The sequence below is a fragment of the Girardinichthys multiradiatus genome, chromosome 5 (assembly GCF_021462225.1).
Source record: "Girardinichthys multiradiatus isolate DD_20200921_A chromosome 5, DD_fGirMul_XY1, whole genome shotgun sequence".
Lineage (NCBI taxonomy): Eukaryota > Metazoa > Chordata > Actinopteri > Cyprinodontiformes > Goodeidae > Girardinichthys > Girardinichthys multiradiatus.
This window is the reverse complement of record NC_061798.1, coordinates 25,795,098-25,812,800: the sequence shown is the minus strand read 5'-3', so window position 1 is coordinate 25,812,800 and position 17,703 is coordinate 25,795,098. Positions and strand designations below refer to the sequence as shown.

General features: G+C 37.7%; 1 protein-coding gene across 2 annotated transcripts in view; it reads left to right on the top strand.

Annotated features, from left to right (window-relative positions):
- Positions 1-15,320, top strand: part of LOC124868947 (neuronal acetylcholine receptor subunit alpha-7-like) — a 59,313-nt gene extending 43,993 nt beyond the window's left edge. For both annotated transcript variants that reach the window (XM_047366608.1, XM_047366607.1), the window contains 6 exons: positions 4,234-4,313; positions 6,065-6,232; positions 9,159-9,353; positions 9,814-9,900; positions 12,249-12,358; positions 13,629-15,320. In XM_047366608.1, coding sequence (XP_047222564.1) covers positions 4,234-4,313; positions 6,065-6,232; positions 9,159-9,353; positions 9,814-9,900; positions 12,249-12,358; positions 13,629-14,240 — 1,252 coding nt within the window. In that variant the 3' untranslated portion in view covers positions 14,241-15,320. The remainder of the gene's footprint in view (positions 1-4,233; positions 4,314-6,064; positions 6,233-9,158; positions 9,354-9,813; positions 9,901-12,248; positions 12,359-13,628) is intronic.
- The last annotated feature ends 2,383 nt before the right edge of the window (positions 15,321-17,703 follow it).

Here is a 17,703-nt window from a genome sequence, read left to right as displayed (position 1 = left end):
AGTACATTTGAAAGCAGATGTTTACATAGACAGGTTTCTGTTTGCTAAAAGCCAGAAGGACCTTGGTGTTGTCAATGAGAACTAGTCCTCAATCATCTGACCTGGTTAAATAAAGGTTAAATACATTAAATACAAAAAAAAACTTTTCTTCAAAGTCAGAAGCTCACATAAACACAGAAAGATTATGTTGATTTTGAAAAGTTTTGGAAATCCCAGATGATGAGAGCATCGCTTTGTAAGCTTCTGATTAGGTTAATTTACAGCATTTGAGGCACACTTGTGTATGTATTTTAAAGTAACACCTCAAACTGCTTCATTGAGTGACACAATTGAAAATTAAAAGAAAGCAGCCAGGATATCAGGGATGGAATTGGGGATCTCCACAAGTCTGGTTCGTTCTTGGGTAAAATTTTCAGAAACCTGAAGCTGACAAGTTCATCCCTTCAGTTATATGCAACTAAAAACAAAATGTTCAGCCATCATGCTATTCATTAAGAAGATGGGTTCTGGCATATAACATATCAAACCCAGACCAATAGCAAAAAATATTCTGAAGATGCTGACTAAAGCTGTTAAGAAAGTCATTATCCACAGTGAAACAAGTCCTGCACCAACAAGAGATGAAAGGCCACTCAACAAGGGAGAAGCCATTACCCCAAAAGCAACATAAAAAGCCAACTGAATTAAAGTGGTAATTTCTGGCTAAAATGGCCCTTGTTACATTTGGAGAAAAAGTGGAAAGCTTGCAAACCTGAAAGCACTATTACAACTGTCATGTTCTGGGGGTGTTTTGCCGCCCAGAACTGCTGCACTTCTTAAATCAGATGTGTCATGAGGAAAGAACATGGAACTATTGAAGCAACATTTCATGATATCATTCAAGAAGTTAACGCTTGAGCACAAATTGGTCTTCTAAATGGCAAATGACCCTAAAGGGCAGAACATAGTTGGGCATACTCTGAGCAGCACTGTTTGCGGATGTTTGAGTTTTCAAAATCAAGCGTACAAGTTTCCTACATTTCTGGTAACAAATTCCTACATGTCCCACACTTTCTGCCATGGTGTCATTGGACTGTGAAGCTGAGGTAATTTGCCTTGTGGCTTTGAATAACACAAAAAGAAAAGAAGGCGGTGTCAAAGGTCATTAAACCAGACTAGGGACCAAGAAGGGGAATACACCTGCTCTGCCCACGCCCACTGGGCTGAGTCAGCTCTGCCCACTGAGTCAGAAAATGCACTGATCTTGGGGCATTGCAATGCCTCGAGATCAGGGCATTTTCTAAGACCATGGCATTGCAATGCCCTGATCTCAGAAAATGTGTGGGCAGAGCTGAGTCAGGCCTACAAACCTAATTTTGTTACACCAGTTGTGTCAGAATGTTTGGGGCAAAATTCCAGAAGACTATTGCAGGAAGATTGTGGAAGGAGACCACAGGAAAATGTTTGACCCAAGTTATTACAGTTTAATGTTTTATGTGCGTGTCAGCACATCAACAACACTATGCCCTGAATGTGATTTGAGAGAAAATGAGGGATGGAGATGTAATCCCTATAGAAAATTGAATGGCCCAGATGCAGTACTCTTGTAAAAATACAATATCCTTATGTATGTTTTTACAAGGGTCTGCCTCTGTGTATAAAATGTAAAAACTAGTTTGTCTATGCAGATTGGTTTTTTTTTATCTCTGATTTTATCTGGTGGTTTAGTTAAAAAAAACAAAAAACATTTTGGTGCAATTACTACTATGCAAAAGGTGGAAATACATGTTTATATGTATCTTGGTTTTTATTATTTAAATGCCCACTTCCCAGAAAATAAAGGGTACTTAAACGATAAGAAATGTACTTTATGGATAAATTAATTACATGGCGATTCAAAGCTTTCATTATGGCCTTATCCAGAATCTCTAAGACTGCCTTTTCTGTCACTTAAGGTCCTGCAAATTCATGCACTCATCTGTGTAGACTACTCAGGCTGCATTTGCTCATACTAAAGGAAAAACCATCTCTAAAGACTTCAGTTAAATCAAACCTTGATTGCCAGACTCTTCACTAATTTAGACAAAAGTCTAAATTTAACATCAGTTCTACAATCAATATACTACTTTTCTGTGGGTCTCAGGATAAAGCTAAATTTAGAAATGTTAAGAACATATAAGGCTGTCACACTGTTTTCTAACTTGTCATGTGTGTTTAATGTGGGTTCAAATGTGAAGAAAAAAACCATGTTTTGTGAAATATGACATATTGTCAAATACATAAGATGTGTTAATCATTTATGATAGACGCCCATAACTATTAGGTGTAAAGTGGGACAAAAATTAATAGCATACATCAAGTGTGAGAAACTAGGCCACTAAAAGTTTATCCAACATCCCAAATATATGCCTGACATGCAGAAATTGGCGATTTTTGACACATTTATATTGCCATGATGATAAATAAATATTGCACAACTCCACTTTCAGCAAAGATTAGTAGCACAAATAACAGTAAATCAGAGTGTCTGATTCAGTGCCTTGCCTATGTATCTGTAAATATTCACAATAATTATAAGACATGAAGAACAAGGTTCGAGCAAAATACAAGCTTTACGTACACAGGGCAAAGTTCGATCAAAAGCATGTCTGGTCTGATGTGTAGATTGTAGTTCTTAGAGGTAGTTTTATGTTAACCTTATTTGGTAATCCTGTTTTCCTCCTGATATAAAGACCAAAGCCTCTCTTTTGCTTCTGAGCAGTATTCAAAATGCCATTACAAGACTAAAACTGAATATAGCTAATTTATTCAGGTCAGTAACTGAGAATCATCATGGTAGTTCACAGCACTCTTACAACCTCTTTGCCTTTCAGCCCTATGTTAGATGAAATAAGCGATAAGATTTAAATTATGGATTTATAAGTTATAATTTGGTGTTGAGCATGGCCATGACCAAAAGTTATGAAGCATAACGCCTGCAGGGAGAATTTAAGTAAGCCTGTCATATTCTTTTGCTGCCAGTAAGTGGTAGAAATATACTAATAAACACAAATGATGGGTTGAGTCAAGCTAGTATCTGGATTGGTTTGAGCTTTCAATCATTGCTTTAGGTGAAGTGCTTTCAGTCATCACTGTGTTTTATTGAGTTTTGAGTCAGAGCCTACCAAACTTCAAAAATCATTTGTTATGCTTAGATGAATCTGTTCAATCATTGTCTCTAGAATCAGGAAACCAGGTACTGTAAAAGACAGGATTATAAAATTCTGTGAATTTCCTCAAAATGAACATTTCAACAGTCCCATTTTGTCTAAAATGTCACCAGTTTCTGATATGTTTCCAGCGTTTTTCCACAATCTTCTGAAACCATTGTTCTACTGAGGTCAGTTTAGTTGCTTATATTGAATCAGAGGGTGGCAACAACAACGGCAACATTATGACATTTATTATTCACCACTTATACTGATGTGGACTCACTTTCTGAAATGCCACACAATTTATATTTTGAACAAGCCGTGTCTATTTTATTTCTGAGTCATGTTCTATTGATTTGCAGAGACCTTTCCTATAATGGTGCAAGAAGAAACACAAACTGTGATTGAAAATTCATTATGCCACACAGCACAACAAAGCCTTGTGTCCCCATACAGTAGGGGCTAAAGGCACACATTCATCAGATGTCATCCATCTATTTAAATTGATACAGTACTGACACCAGACATGCTAAGAAAACTGCAAATGCAAAAATGTTTTTTTTTTTCATTTAGGGTGATACTTTGTGAATGAGTTCCAGTCAAATGTCGGTTCTTTTGAGCCAGGCTTTGAAGACTGTAGAAAAGTTAGAACTAAATTTGAGTCTTTCAGGAAGTACTTCAGATGTTACATGGTGTTAAGCTGTGATTATAGTCCCTGCTTCCGTTTAGACAATCTGTTTAGACAATCTGAAAGTAACAGAAATGTTGGATGTTTTGTTCTTTTGAGACAGGCAATCTTTGGTTTTTCATTGTGACAAGTAGCTTTATAGCACTCTGCTATGTTTTGTGGTTATGAAATTAAACTCCGCATGTCTGGAACTATGGTAATCCTCCTCATCTCACCTTCAGACTCACATATAATTTTTATTTTTCATCTGGGGTTTACTTTGTATCTTTGTAGCTCTTTCTTCCATCTTTCTCCATAATTTCTTTCTATGGCTTGCTTGCTATTCAGATTTGAAGTTGCAATTTCAAAGTCATATCCAATTCATCTCATCTGTAGTGCCGATGAGAGATTTGATGCCACGTTTCATACGAATGTGCTAGTCAATGCATCAGGAGCCTGCCAATACATCCCACCAGGTGAGATTTTTCACGTTATAAGAGCATTTTCTTTGAAATGTTGGAAGCAAGTTTATTTTAGTTGATTTTCCTTTAAATTCTGAAGTTTAAAAATGTGCCTTGGCATACTATAACAAAACACTGTCAAAAAATATTTCATTAATTGCACCATCCAAACCTCTTCACCTTTAGAATGTCTTTAAAGTTGTTTCACATACATGTCTATCTCAATAGATTTAAATATCATCGTATGGCCACAATTAATTCAGTAATTAATCTCAAAAACTAAAACTCCTATATTACATAACAAATGACCATTGGTTTACATTTTAGGAGTTCTTTTTATTTATTATAAAATTAGAAACAGTAACTGGTCAGGGCTCTTTCTGCTTTAATCACTGCAGGCAATCGTCAAACTATTTTGGTACTTCTGGCAGAGTGGGCATGTTCTGAATCCTGCTAGAAAATTAAATCAGTCTCTCCATAAGGTTGTCAGCAGGGGGAAGTATTATACACCATAAAATTTTCTGGTGTATGGCTAAGATGACTTTAGTCTGGGGCTGCATGGTGGCGCAGTTGGTAGCACTGTTGCCTTGCAGCAAGAAGGTCCTGGGTTTGATTCCCGGCCTGGGGTCTTTCTGCATGGAGTTTGCATGTTCTCCCTGTGCATGCGTGGGTTCTCACCGGGTACTCTGGCTTCCTCCCACAGTCCAAAGACATGCCTGTTAGGTTAATTGGTAACTCTAAATTGCCCTTAGGTGTATGAGTGTGTGGATGGTTGTATGTGTGTTGCCCTGCGATGGACTGGCGACTTGTCCAGGGTGTACCCTGCCTCTCGCCCATAGACTGCTGGAGATAGGCACCAGCTCCCCCGTGACCCACTATGGAATAAGCGGTAGAAAATGACTGACTGACTTTAGTCTGAACCGATAACATAGCTCCATAAATTATCACAGAAATTTCAAACTGGAACTCAAGCAATATGGATAATATGCTTCTCCACTCTTCCTCCAGATTTTGTGGCCTTGACCTTCAAATAAAGTCTAAAATTTACTTTAACCTAATAAGAGGACTGTGGACCACTGAGAAACAGTTCAGTCTTTTTTTCATTAACCTAGGTGATCCACTTCTGATGTTTTCACTGTTTCAGGAGTGGCCAAATAAAAGGAATACATCAGCTAACTCATACAGTATGTCTAATTAAAATTTTTTGAATGAGCTTAGCCTGAAGATCCTGTACGTGATACAGTTTTCCCTGCTCCTAGTGCACATATTTCTACCACAACTTTCAATTAATAAGCTTGGATATAGCACCCTGTGGCTAGCCAGATTGTTTTGTAACAGCCTTGTTCTGGCTTAGTGGCTAATGGCTGTCAATGACTATCTGGTGGACAAGTCGAGACAACAGTCTTCCTAGTGACTGATTAGGCCATATATTATCATTTCTGTATTAAAAATTCCTTATTATTCCTTATTCCTCTTATATAATGTTCTAATATTCTAAAAACCTTTCATTATTGGCAAATCGTAACCTTTAAAATTAATTGAAATAAACACTTACATATGACTTTGTCGGTAATGGATTTATATATGAATTTGTCTATTTGAGTTCTGAAATTAAATTTACTTTTTAAACATTTTTCAATAAACTGAGACACACCTGTACCTTACAAAATAAATCTGTTCAGAGAATCTTTTTCACAGCAAGAATTATCACTGTGCAGCAAAATAAATAAAAATAAAAATAAGAATACTCTAACTACTCCTTTCAGGCATCCTGAAGAGTACATGTTATATTGATGTCCGGTGGTTCCCATTTGATATCCAGAAGTGTGACCTGAAGTTTGGCTCATGGACCCACAATGGCTGGCTACTGGATCTTCAGATGATGGATGTGGACATTTCTACATACATACCCAATGGGGAGTGGGACCTTGTAGGTAAGAAAAACAGAACAGCAAAAACAGCACCTGTAAGTCAGTTTCTGTTTTATACATATTTATATATTTTTCTTATTTGTGAAAGGTGCCTTGAGTGGAAGTTGGTTGTTTTGAAAAAAAAAAAAAATCAAATAAATTCAGGTTGTCCACACAAAAACAGAAATTCAAAACCAAGGGTAAAATGACGTTTCAAGGACGATGTGCACATCTTTTATTGAGTACACATGACTGACAAGACTTTAAATGTGATTTTTTTAGCATTCACAAATCATTTCTATGATCGTTTCAGCTGTGAGAGTTGCAGTGAGTATCACAGAACTAAGAGTGTTTCAGATTTGATCTGCCTCATAAAATGCCATACTTTATTTGCTAAAAGCCAACTGTCTATCTCTTTAGCACGCTACGTGAAAATATTTTTTATGTTTTAAAGAAAGAAATTAAAGATGTCACAATCTCTTTCTCAATTTTTTTTGTCAGTGGCCAAGAATAGAAGGTCGTCCAAAGACGCAAACACAGACTTGCACACAAAGTGAGATCAGCTAGGTAGCCCAAGGAATAGGTGTGAGTAGGTGGGAGATATTTTGGTTTGTATGAGGTGACAGCTGGCTCAGGGATGGTTCACTTAATTCAGAACAGTCAGGGGTCAAACTTCCCAGGAAGGCAAATTGTCCTGGTGCCTCAGAACAAACCATGCCAGTGTCAAGGCCAACACACACACACACACACACACACACACACACACACACACACACACACACACACACACACAGTATGGATCTTGATTTGCAAGTCTGTAATCCATCAAGTTAATAGGTGGCTAACAAAAGCTATTTCTCTTCTTTGCCAGGTGACAAAGTTTAAATGAAATGAAATTAGATCCATTTAATTTATTTAAATTTAATTTCTTTAGGAAATCAGTTCTTTTAATAAGACATGATAATGAGTTGTGTTTCTAGGTTTTGCTGTTGATTGTTTCAGACAAGAGCATTTCTCACAAATGCTGTGTAAGTATTAAAATATTGAAAAGATTCAAACTGGTTGATATGGATGATCTGTCACACTCAACCCATAATTAAATCTGCGGCACTTCAGCTGGATTTGTATTCCAAACTGATTGCTAATTGTGGTCCAGAAAACTCGCCTCCCTTTTGTCTCAAAAACACACACCCTGCTAGATGTGAACATAATTAACACCCATAGCTTTGATTATGTTATTACCATTTCAAAGTGCTATAATTTTAGTGTTCTCTTGTTCTTTTGATTAAAATCGGTACTCCAAACCTAAACACATAACCTCTAATTAATACAAATTCATACACCTCTTTTGATATATCTGTGACTAGGACAAGGTCATTTCTGTTTCTGTTTCCAGTTTGACAAACAGACAGGTAAACTATGCAAATAGGAATATGGAAAATCAAATTGAAGATGATGTAGCTTCAAAAGCCCAATCTAAAACATTGGAGGGTTTTAAGTATTTCTTTGAGGTTTTTGGGTTATTTTGAAGCTGCTCCCTCAACTGGGTAATGCAACCCTAATTCTAATAAAGTTTGGATGTTGTGAAAAACGTAAATAAAAACAGAATACAATGATTTGCAAATCCTGGTGAACCTATATGCAATTGAATACACTCCAAAGACAAGATATTTAATGTTCAAAGTGACAAACTGTATTGTTTTTTGTAAATATTCACTAATTTTGAATTTGATGTTTGCAACACTTTCCAACAAAGCTGGGACAGGGACAATAAAATACAGGGGAAGCTGAGGAATGCTGAAAAAACATCTGTCTAGAACCTTCCACAGTTGAACAGGTTGGCTGTGACTGTTTTGTGTTCCTATTCCTCAGCCTTCTGTTGCTTTCCCTTTCAAAGCCAATATTCTAGTTGAGAAGCTGTTTCTTTGCCTGTTTATTTTTACATTGCTCTCCCACACATTGGAGGTTGTTGAGAAAAGTTGAAGTGCTCACGTCTCTCCTTTTCTACTTTGCTAACTATAGCCACACATCAATTCAACATATTCCCATTAGATAAGTATTTTTTTGGGTCAGAAGAACAATCCATTTTCACAATTTTTTCAATCTGGCGGAAGGTAACCTTTTTCTGCAGATTAGAAGACTGGTTTTCTCATCTAACATACTCCAGTAGTTTTTCATAGGTAGAAGGTTTGGATCTCAACTGGAGCCTTTCTTTGATGAGTATTTTCTCATTTTCACCCAAGTTTGAAAACATGCATGTTAACTTAAGTGTCTCTATGCTGGGCCTGTGATGGAGACACGGCCTGTCCTTGGCAAGATGGTGTTACAAAATATTCATTTTATAACACTAGACTGAATTTATATGTTTATATGTATTACATATACACTCCAAGAAAAGAAGTTTGGCATTTTTCTAAACACTTATTGTATACTGAGAAGAAATCGATTATATATATTTTTTGCTTAGAGTTATTCTAAATAAATTATTGCACTGTTTGAATCAGTATTTTCTGTTATTTACCCCCAGTTTTGCTAAGTCTTGAACAGTCACTGTGAACGAGATTCCCTCATAACTGAATCAGGAATAATTGCTGCAAGCTGGAAATTAATCTAAATTGTATTATATATAAAATAACAAACGCTTTTTACTGAATATTTATTTTACTGTCCATATTAAATAACATACTGTGAGAATGTAAAAAACTGCCACAAATTCATTGTCAAAATAAAAACTGAAAGAATTCCTCTCAAAAGAGTTGTTTAAAATGACTGCTAAAACTTAAAACCCCTGACCTTTGTCTGGGTGATTTCTGTCTATAAGGGTAACACAGAATAACACTCTGCCCTTCATTGACCATTATAGAGTTTTCACTTCATAAATTCTAACAAGTGCACTTTTGGATTTCCAACCTCTTGACACTTATAGCCTTCGTGTCTGTTTGTCCTCAAGGTGTGCCTGGAAAGCGCAACGAGCTGTACTATGAGTGCTGCAAGGAGCCCTACCCTGATGTGACATTCACTGTCACAATGCGTCGCAGGACTTTGTATTACGGCCTCAACCTGCTCATCCCCTGTGTGCTAATTTCTGGATTGGCCCTTTTGGTCTTTCTGCTTCCTGCTGACTCTGGAGAAAAGATCTCATTAGGTACAGACCAAGACCATACATTCACATGCACTCAAACAGTAAAATAATCTAACACAAAAGGACTTAGACAAGAATATAGATCTCCCATATCTCAGTAATATCAGGTCCCAATGCTTTTTTCAGAACCATATTTGTCATTATGCTATGCTAATGCTGACATTAAGGATGCATATTAGCATTTGTGAGTACAATTCATTGTCAGATGAATACAAAACTACATCATAAATCCAACAGAAGACAACCACCTGAACCTGAAAATGCCAGCTTGATTCAAAATGGCACAGCACTTAGTGAGACAGGGTCAAATTAAATAAAAACAAACACTCCAAAAATCTTTTTTTAAATCTGTTATTATGCCAGGAGTTGCTTTTATTTTTAGGTCTCATAAGTTAATAATTAGCAGAAAAGCAGACAGATGATGACAGCAGTTCTCCTATGTGTTCTCATCTTCTTTCTCTAGGCATTACTGTGCTGCTTTCTCTAACAGTGTTCATGCTACTAGTTGCAGAGATCATGCCTGCCACTTCAGACTCTGTTCCTCTGATTGGTAAGAAACCCTTTATCTGTAATTAACGCTCTCTAGAAGTAGAAGAAGGGAGAAAATGTGTAGCACTGTGCAAATTAGTGAATCTTTCCTGCTGATTAAACCAATTTGGTGCATGCAATATTGTGAAAGATAATGAAATTCATTTTTTAACTACTGTCATGCAACATATTGGATTTGGTGAGTATGACATTCTCTAGGAAATTTGCATAGCTGACAGCTCTACATCTCAATATACAATCTTAAAAATATGTTTGACTGACATGGGAAGTAGCTAAAATTGGTATTGGCAGGCCAAAGCTTTATTAAAATAATAAGTAATCTGCAACAGAATTCTGAAAAGCTATGCTGGTGTGAGGTGGATGCTTATTTTTTTGCAGCATCTGAAGATTATGCTTATTGTTGAGGACAAACATTGAGTTGCATCTTGTGAACCTGCACTGATTCACACACAAGCAGACGAGTGGGCTAAGAGATGAGAGGGAAGGCGTCAGATAGAATTGTTGCTTTGCATCGTCTGGCAGCTTGATGATGTAAAACAAAGCCATTAGCAAAGCGTCCTTCATGAGGGAGGGTGTGTGAATGCATTGTAGACAAAGTAGAACTGATGGTCAACGGCAATCCGTCAGACAGGTTTTCATCCAGTTTCCACTTCTGGTTTAACATAGAAATGTATGACAGCTGGATTGGTCTGCATAGCAGAAGCAGAAGCTGCATTAAATCAGAATCAGAATCAGAATCAGAATCAGAAAAGCTTTATTGCCAAGTACGTTTTTGGACATACAAGGAATTTGTTTTGGCATAGTCGGTGCAATACAGTACAAATTAAACAGTACAAACATATCTACAATATAATATAAATATAAGTGCACAGTTTTAAGTGAGTGAGAGTAAATATAGAGCAGTATAAGATGCAAGAGCAATACAACAGTGCAGGTGATCATTGTGCAAGTAAAGCAGTGCAAGTAAGCAGGAGTCCAAGCTGAGCGTTAATGTAACGCATAGAGTTACAGGTTACAGGTGTCCTGTCAGCAAAAAAAGGGGGGGTGTGGGGGAAAGGGGGAATGTCAGGGTGGTTTCCGGGCTTTGTTAACCAGGCTGGTGGCAGATGGGAAAAAACTGTTCTTGTGGCGTGAGGTTTTGGTCCGGATGGACCGCAGCCTCCTGCCAGAGGGGAGAGTCTCAAAGAGTCTGTGACCGGGGTGGGAGGGATCAGCCAGAATCTTCCCTGCCCGCTTCAGGGTCCTGGAGGTGTACAGTTCCTGGAGCGACAGTAGACTGCAGCCAATCACCTTCTCAGCAGACCGAATGACACGCTGCAGCCTGCCCTTATCCTTGGCTGTAGCAGCGGCGTACCAGATGGTGATGGAGGAGGTGAGGATGGACTCAATGATGGCTGTGTAGAAGTGCACCATCATAGTCTTTGGCAGGTTGAATTTCTTCAGCTGCCGCAGGAAGAACATCCTCTGCTGGGCTTTCTTGATGAGGGAGCTGATGTTTGGCTCCCACTTGAGATCCTGGGAGATGATGGTTCCCAGGAAGCGGAAAGATTCCACAGTGTCAATTGTGGAGTCACAGAGGGTGATGGGGGCAGGTGGGGCTGGGTTCTGCCTGAAGTCCACAACCATCTCCACTGTCTTTAGAGCGTTGAAATGCATGCAGACAGGGTTTTGCACATAAACATATACTTATCAAATGCAATACAGTGTATTTTTTGATTCCTTTGTCTTTATGTGTTGTATTTTCGGTGGATTGCAGATTAGAACTCAACATATTAGTAATCCATCCAACTTCCCTCTGATTTAAAACTTTGGGGACAATTCTAAATGAAGGGCTACAATTTCTATTAACGACAGTTTTCATTACCCTAAGAAGAATTTATAATCTGTGCTAGTGGCGATTGCTCTAAGTCTAAGTCCTAAAATGTCAAAAAATAAGTGATCAAATATATACTGTTGTGTGTTCATGTCATTGACTAAATATGCGCTACAACATGCTCAACTTTTGTTCAGAATCAGCTTCTTAACACTGGTAACGACGTGGCTTTCCTCTCACTCATTCCCGCAGCTTCACAGTTCTTTAAACAGTGAGTTCAATAGCGAAGCAAAAATGCTGGGCTTTGTCCCGCCCACCGGACACTCAGCGTCTCCGGGGGTCTATGGGGCAGTGGGCTGGCCTCGGCTGGTCCGGACGCTCAGCTTCTGCATGATGATTGGATGATCTGTCTGAGGCTGAATCCCTTTTTGATTGACAGCGAAATGAGCAAATCAGCGATCTTGAAATTGAGCTTCCCCTCCTTGAAAGACCAGCATCCGCCACTGATCTGTACGTATGTTTCCATTCCTTTGCAGCACAGTACTTTGCCAGCACCATGATGATTGTGGGCTTGTCTGTGGTGGTAACAGTCCTGGTTCTACAGTTCCACCACCATGATCCGCGAGGAGGAAAAATGCCTAAATGGGTAGGTTAAAGGTCCTTGTAAAAGTAAATATGTATGAAAATCTTAACTAAAAAAATCTGTTCCCTGCATTTAAAAAAAAAGTGTTAATGTCATCTTCCATCAACTTTTGTGACATTCAGCACACATAGATTAAAGTCACTCAGGTTTCTAGGTTTTATTTTGTGTTTCAGACAAGTCTTGTCAATTTCTCATCATGTCTCTGCATAACGTTTGCAAATGACCGCGTTGTTAGGATGGAAAATGATGTTGCAGCTGATGTACCTCTTTCATGTAAACCCTGCATCCTCAACAACAGCAGTTTTACTTATGAGACATCCATATGCTTCAGTTAGACCTTTCGCCCTGTCTGATTGATAAATCATAAATTAAATTAACATTTAGGACTTTTCTAGTTATGTTGACCAATCAAAGCATTTTTATACAAGTTACATTCTTCACATTTTACACACTTCAATACATGGTTGGAGGAAGTTGGAATTAAACTCACAACCCTCCAAACATTAAAAAATGAATCATCCCACTGAACCATAGCGAGCCATAAAAAATCTGTTCAAAGCTATTTTGTACCTGACCTCTTCTTTGCATTCATGTCAGTAAATCACAACATATTGAATGTGTCACTGCAAGCATGAGAAAAACATATGCTTTAGATTTTGTTTTGGGTTTCTTTATGATCTCCTGGACGAGGTCTTGATGCATGCTTGGAATAATTTTGACAGGCCAGCCACTCCTGGGAAGGTTCACCAATGTTCCTTCTTTTCTCCAATTGAGGATAATGGCTCTCACTGTGTTTCACCTTGGAAAATTCGTAATCCTTTCCAGGTTGATACTTTGTTTAGAATCTGTTCGCCTGTTTCTATAGATTAGGACATTATGTTTTGCTTTTTAGATGTTTCACTCTTTTCACCCTTCTTCATGTTGTCAGACAGGTTCTATTTAGTTGATTTCTTGATTCTACAGGTCTCACAGTATCCAGAACTGTGGCTAGTGAAACTGAACAAAAAAGATTTGGTTAATCACAGTTAATTCATGATTTAGAAACGGCAATCACTCTATATCATGACATGCATTCTGTTTGGTTTGGATGGCTTTTTTTCATTAACAAATAAAATAATTGTTTGAAAGCAGTTTATTGTAGTTACTCTGGTAACCTTTTTCTGATAATAGAATATGTTTAATTATCTGAAACATTTAAGTTTTTATTCCTTTGATCATTTTATCTTTCTTAGTTTTTGTCCTTCCTTTATGCTTTCATATTTTCGTTGACCAGGTCCGTGTCATTCTTCTGAACTGGTGTGCTTGGTTCCTCCGCATGAAGAAGCCCGGGGAAGAAAATAAAACAGCAGTGAGCTTGAGTAACCCTCCAACTTACAAATACTCTCACTCTCCTCCTCACCACACCAGTACCACCAGCATCCAAATGACCACGATACCAGGGCAGGCCTCCACCCAGTCGACTACTACCAACGGCAACATGAACCTGTACTTTGGGTACCACGCCATGGGAACAGGCAACCCCACTTTCCCACCGAGCACCGAATCAGGCTTGGTGACATGCGGCATTGGCGATGAAGGAGGCGTAGGGGGAGGAAACCACCTCAGTGGCTCTTCCCAACCGGACATCCCCTTGGACCATACACGGACATTGCTGTTGGAGCAGATCCCGGAAATCTCGCTCATCCTGGAAGAAGTGCAATATATTGCTAGGCGATTTCGAGAGCAGGATGAGGGGGAGGAAATCTGCAGTGAATGGAAGTTTGCTGCTGCTGTCGTGGATCGGTTATGCTTGGTGGCCTTCTCGCTGTTCTCCATCATCTGTACCTTCACTATACTCATGTCAGCTCCAAATTTCATTGAGGCAGTGTCAAAAGACTTTACATAGAGCTAATTTCTTGCCTGTTTGAGAAGGAAAAGGAAAGTTGCTGTAGAAAGAATCCAAACATGAATTAGTTTGTACTATATAAAGATCCACAACTACTTCTAGTTAAAGTTGGTCTATTCGTACAACCTTTGTACATAGGATATTATCGTGTCTTTACATTTTTCTTTGTGTATATTTTCGGGAAGATTTTTTTCCCTTTAAGGTGGCTTTCCTGGTTAACATTGTGCAAACAGTAGGATGTTGACACCTCATTCTGTTGTTATTAATGTAGAAAATCACTTTGATGCACTTTTGAACTTTATCTTTATTGGACCACCTCATTTACCTGCCACCACTGTGACTTCACGTCTTATCACAATAGCTTCCTCACACTCAATCCTTTTTTCCTTTTTCTGTTTTCCCTCACATCCCACCATTTATCCACTATTACAAACGTTCACAGACAGTTTCTCATCAAAAAACGTGTTTTCCTCTGTATTGTAATTATGATAATTTTTCTTTCACATTTTTTTAATTAATCTGTTTTTTGCTGTTTATTCTGAAAATCCCCACAATGTGGGTATACCTGCATATTATTTTCTGCCTGAATTTACCAGTGAATTCCAGTTATTGTGAATAAACATTTTAAATAAGTGAAATTCCTATTTTAATATGAGAATCTAAGATAACTGAGAACCCCTTCACAACTGGTAGTAACATCAACCCTGAGCATTCCGATCACATCTGCAGTGTACTAAATACAGATGTGAATGCACTCAAGATGCATTGAGGAGGATCCCCTTACTGCGTTAGTTTGAAGCAGTCCTTCTGGGACAAACTGAAGGACAACCCACTGACATTATATGAATTCCCTCCAGCAGCAGGTTTATAACCCTGTAAAACAAAATAATTCTAAATATATGGATGGTAATATTGTTGAGTGATTTTTCTCTCTTCTATATAGATTATTTTTTTGGAGTACCTGCTGTAGTCACTACATTATAAATAAGTCATGAAAAGGACATACTCTTCCCATATGTGGAATGTCCCCAGCACAATGTGTGTGAACTAATAAAGTTATGCCAGTGATCCATCTGCTGATTTACTGTGCTGTGTTTCATGAGTCAAAATTCTTAGTGTCTGTGTGCCGACACTGACTTCTGTAAATTCATACATTATTTATTGTAGTTTACTTCTCCCATATTGCTTCTGTTAAGCTGGATAATTTAGCTCTTTAAGAGTCTGTAGGGGAAATAACTACCCAAAATGCACTTCAGAGGATTCTTAACCATGTGGATGCCTAAGTACACAGGTTGTTCGAGTGACTGAATGTTTCTGTGATGTTACAGGGTAATCAGCAGACATGTTGATGCCCTGTATGTTCCTCAGCCGACAAACCGTTCAGTGACATGCCTACTTTTTTATTTTTCCAGATAAAGTGTATTTCTATGATTTGATCACTCAGGACATATTTTAATGCCAGATGCAAATGGTCATTTTTAAGCTTGTCTATTTACAACAGAATCAACCAGGACACATGTTAATTCTAGGTCTAGACAGACCTCTCATGACAAGATCAGTACCTCCATAAGTCAATTTAAGAACCTTGCAATTACTGGCAACATCTCTCCCGTGTTACTCTCTTTTTAATATACAGCTGCTAGATTTTTCCTTTTGCATTTCAAGTCCTTCTCATTGCTTCTTTAACTATTCATCTTTTCAGTTCCTCCTTGAACATCTTAAACCAAGGTTCTGTATCAACAAATATAATGAGGAGAATTTTATCAGTATGAGGAAATCTCACACTTAATTCTGAGTTTGCAGTTCTTAAAACCGTGAAAATAATTCCACAGGGGAATTTTCAACATTTCTCTTTAAATCCATAGCTTGTACTGACTTTGTATGTTTAGTGTGGTTAGCTGAAACACTAATTCACTAAGCATATTCTTTGAAGGTTGATGTGTTTGTTGCACGGTGTCACAATGTTCTGACAAAACATGATTATATTAAAAGAAACACATTTTGACTGAAACACAAAATATTTAAATGACCTCCGACGGGAAGTCAATCCTGTTTACATCATTGCATTTGGCCCAAATCTTTTTTTTTTTGTGCACATAGCTTTGTGTTTTCACTTTTTTTTTGTGCACAGAGCTTTGTGTTTTCACTTTTTAATACTCAGCAAAATGCAAACACTTTCCTGATCTCTAGCAGCAACATGCAACAAGGATTACTGTGTGACTGATGTGAAATGTAAGATGTGTGGTGAATCTCTTATACAAAGACACAAATGAACTCCAGTTTGTCATGAACAAAGGTGAAACTTTCAGATGTCGCATTTGTCCATGACTGGAGATGTAAAAGATGCTAACGAGGGATGAAAGCCAGCATAACTACTGCAGCAATAGATTAAGTACCATTACATGAAATAAATGGGCCAAGAGCAGACAAAGGGCCGCCACCTGCTGATTAACATTTATGCTTCTTTGGATTTGCAAATTTGCTGTCTAATCTGCCTATAATGCACGTACTGGAAATGTGAAGACAGTCCTGTTTGAAATGTTTGGGAGTATTGAGCATTGTTGACTGTCATGGTTCATTTTCAATATAACTTTGAAAAATAACGACTCATTCTCTAAAAGGTGAAATGATGTTTAGATTTTCTTTTATTTTAAGTAAAATACAGAAAAGTTTCAGTACAGATGCTACTATTGCCACGTTAAGACACCTTGGATTTCTTCAGGAAATTTAAATATTAACATCTTTTAAAGGTAATGTAGGTCAAAATGTCTTGGCCTAAAATACACTCTGACCTACAGACCAGATTGCGTGTCATCAGTTTTGTTGTACTTGTGATAATGACAATAGCACAAAAGGATATTCTTTTTTAAAGATATTTTTTGTGGTGCAAGTGGCCTTTATTTTGTCAGCTTTTAGATAGGACAGGAAATGGGGGCAGAGAGAGGGGAAGACATGCGTCAAATATCGCCAGGGCTGGGACTTGAACCAATATTAATCCTGACTTACACAGATATCTATAAATAAAAGGATGGATTTGAGAACTAAATAGAGTTATATTGATTTCTTATGAAATGGTATGGTTGTTGCTTACTCATGTTTATCTGTTTGTCTGTACAGGAAGCATTAATCAGTGGGTGGAGGATGATAGAAATGAGACCAAGCTGAAAAGGTGACTGTTGAATTAACTTAGTGGTTTCAGGTAAACTAATTAAGTAAACTGATAAAAGTCTGATATTTGAGACTAAAAATGCAGGACTGCCCCAAAAGAATACAAAAAATATATTAATAATTTTTTAACCAGTGTTATATGTTGGTAACAATATGTGTATTGTTTGTGGGTTATGCCTCTCTTCTCACTATGCATCATTCTTTTTAAAAGATGTCAACAAAAACTAACTATACATGACTATTTTATGAGAAATAAACTAAAAATGACACAAAAAAATCTATTTTTTCAGGTTTC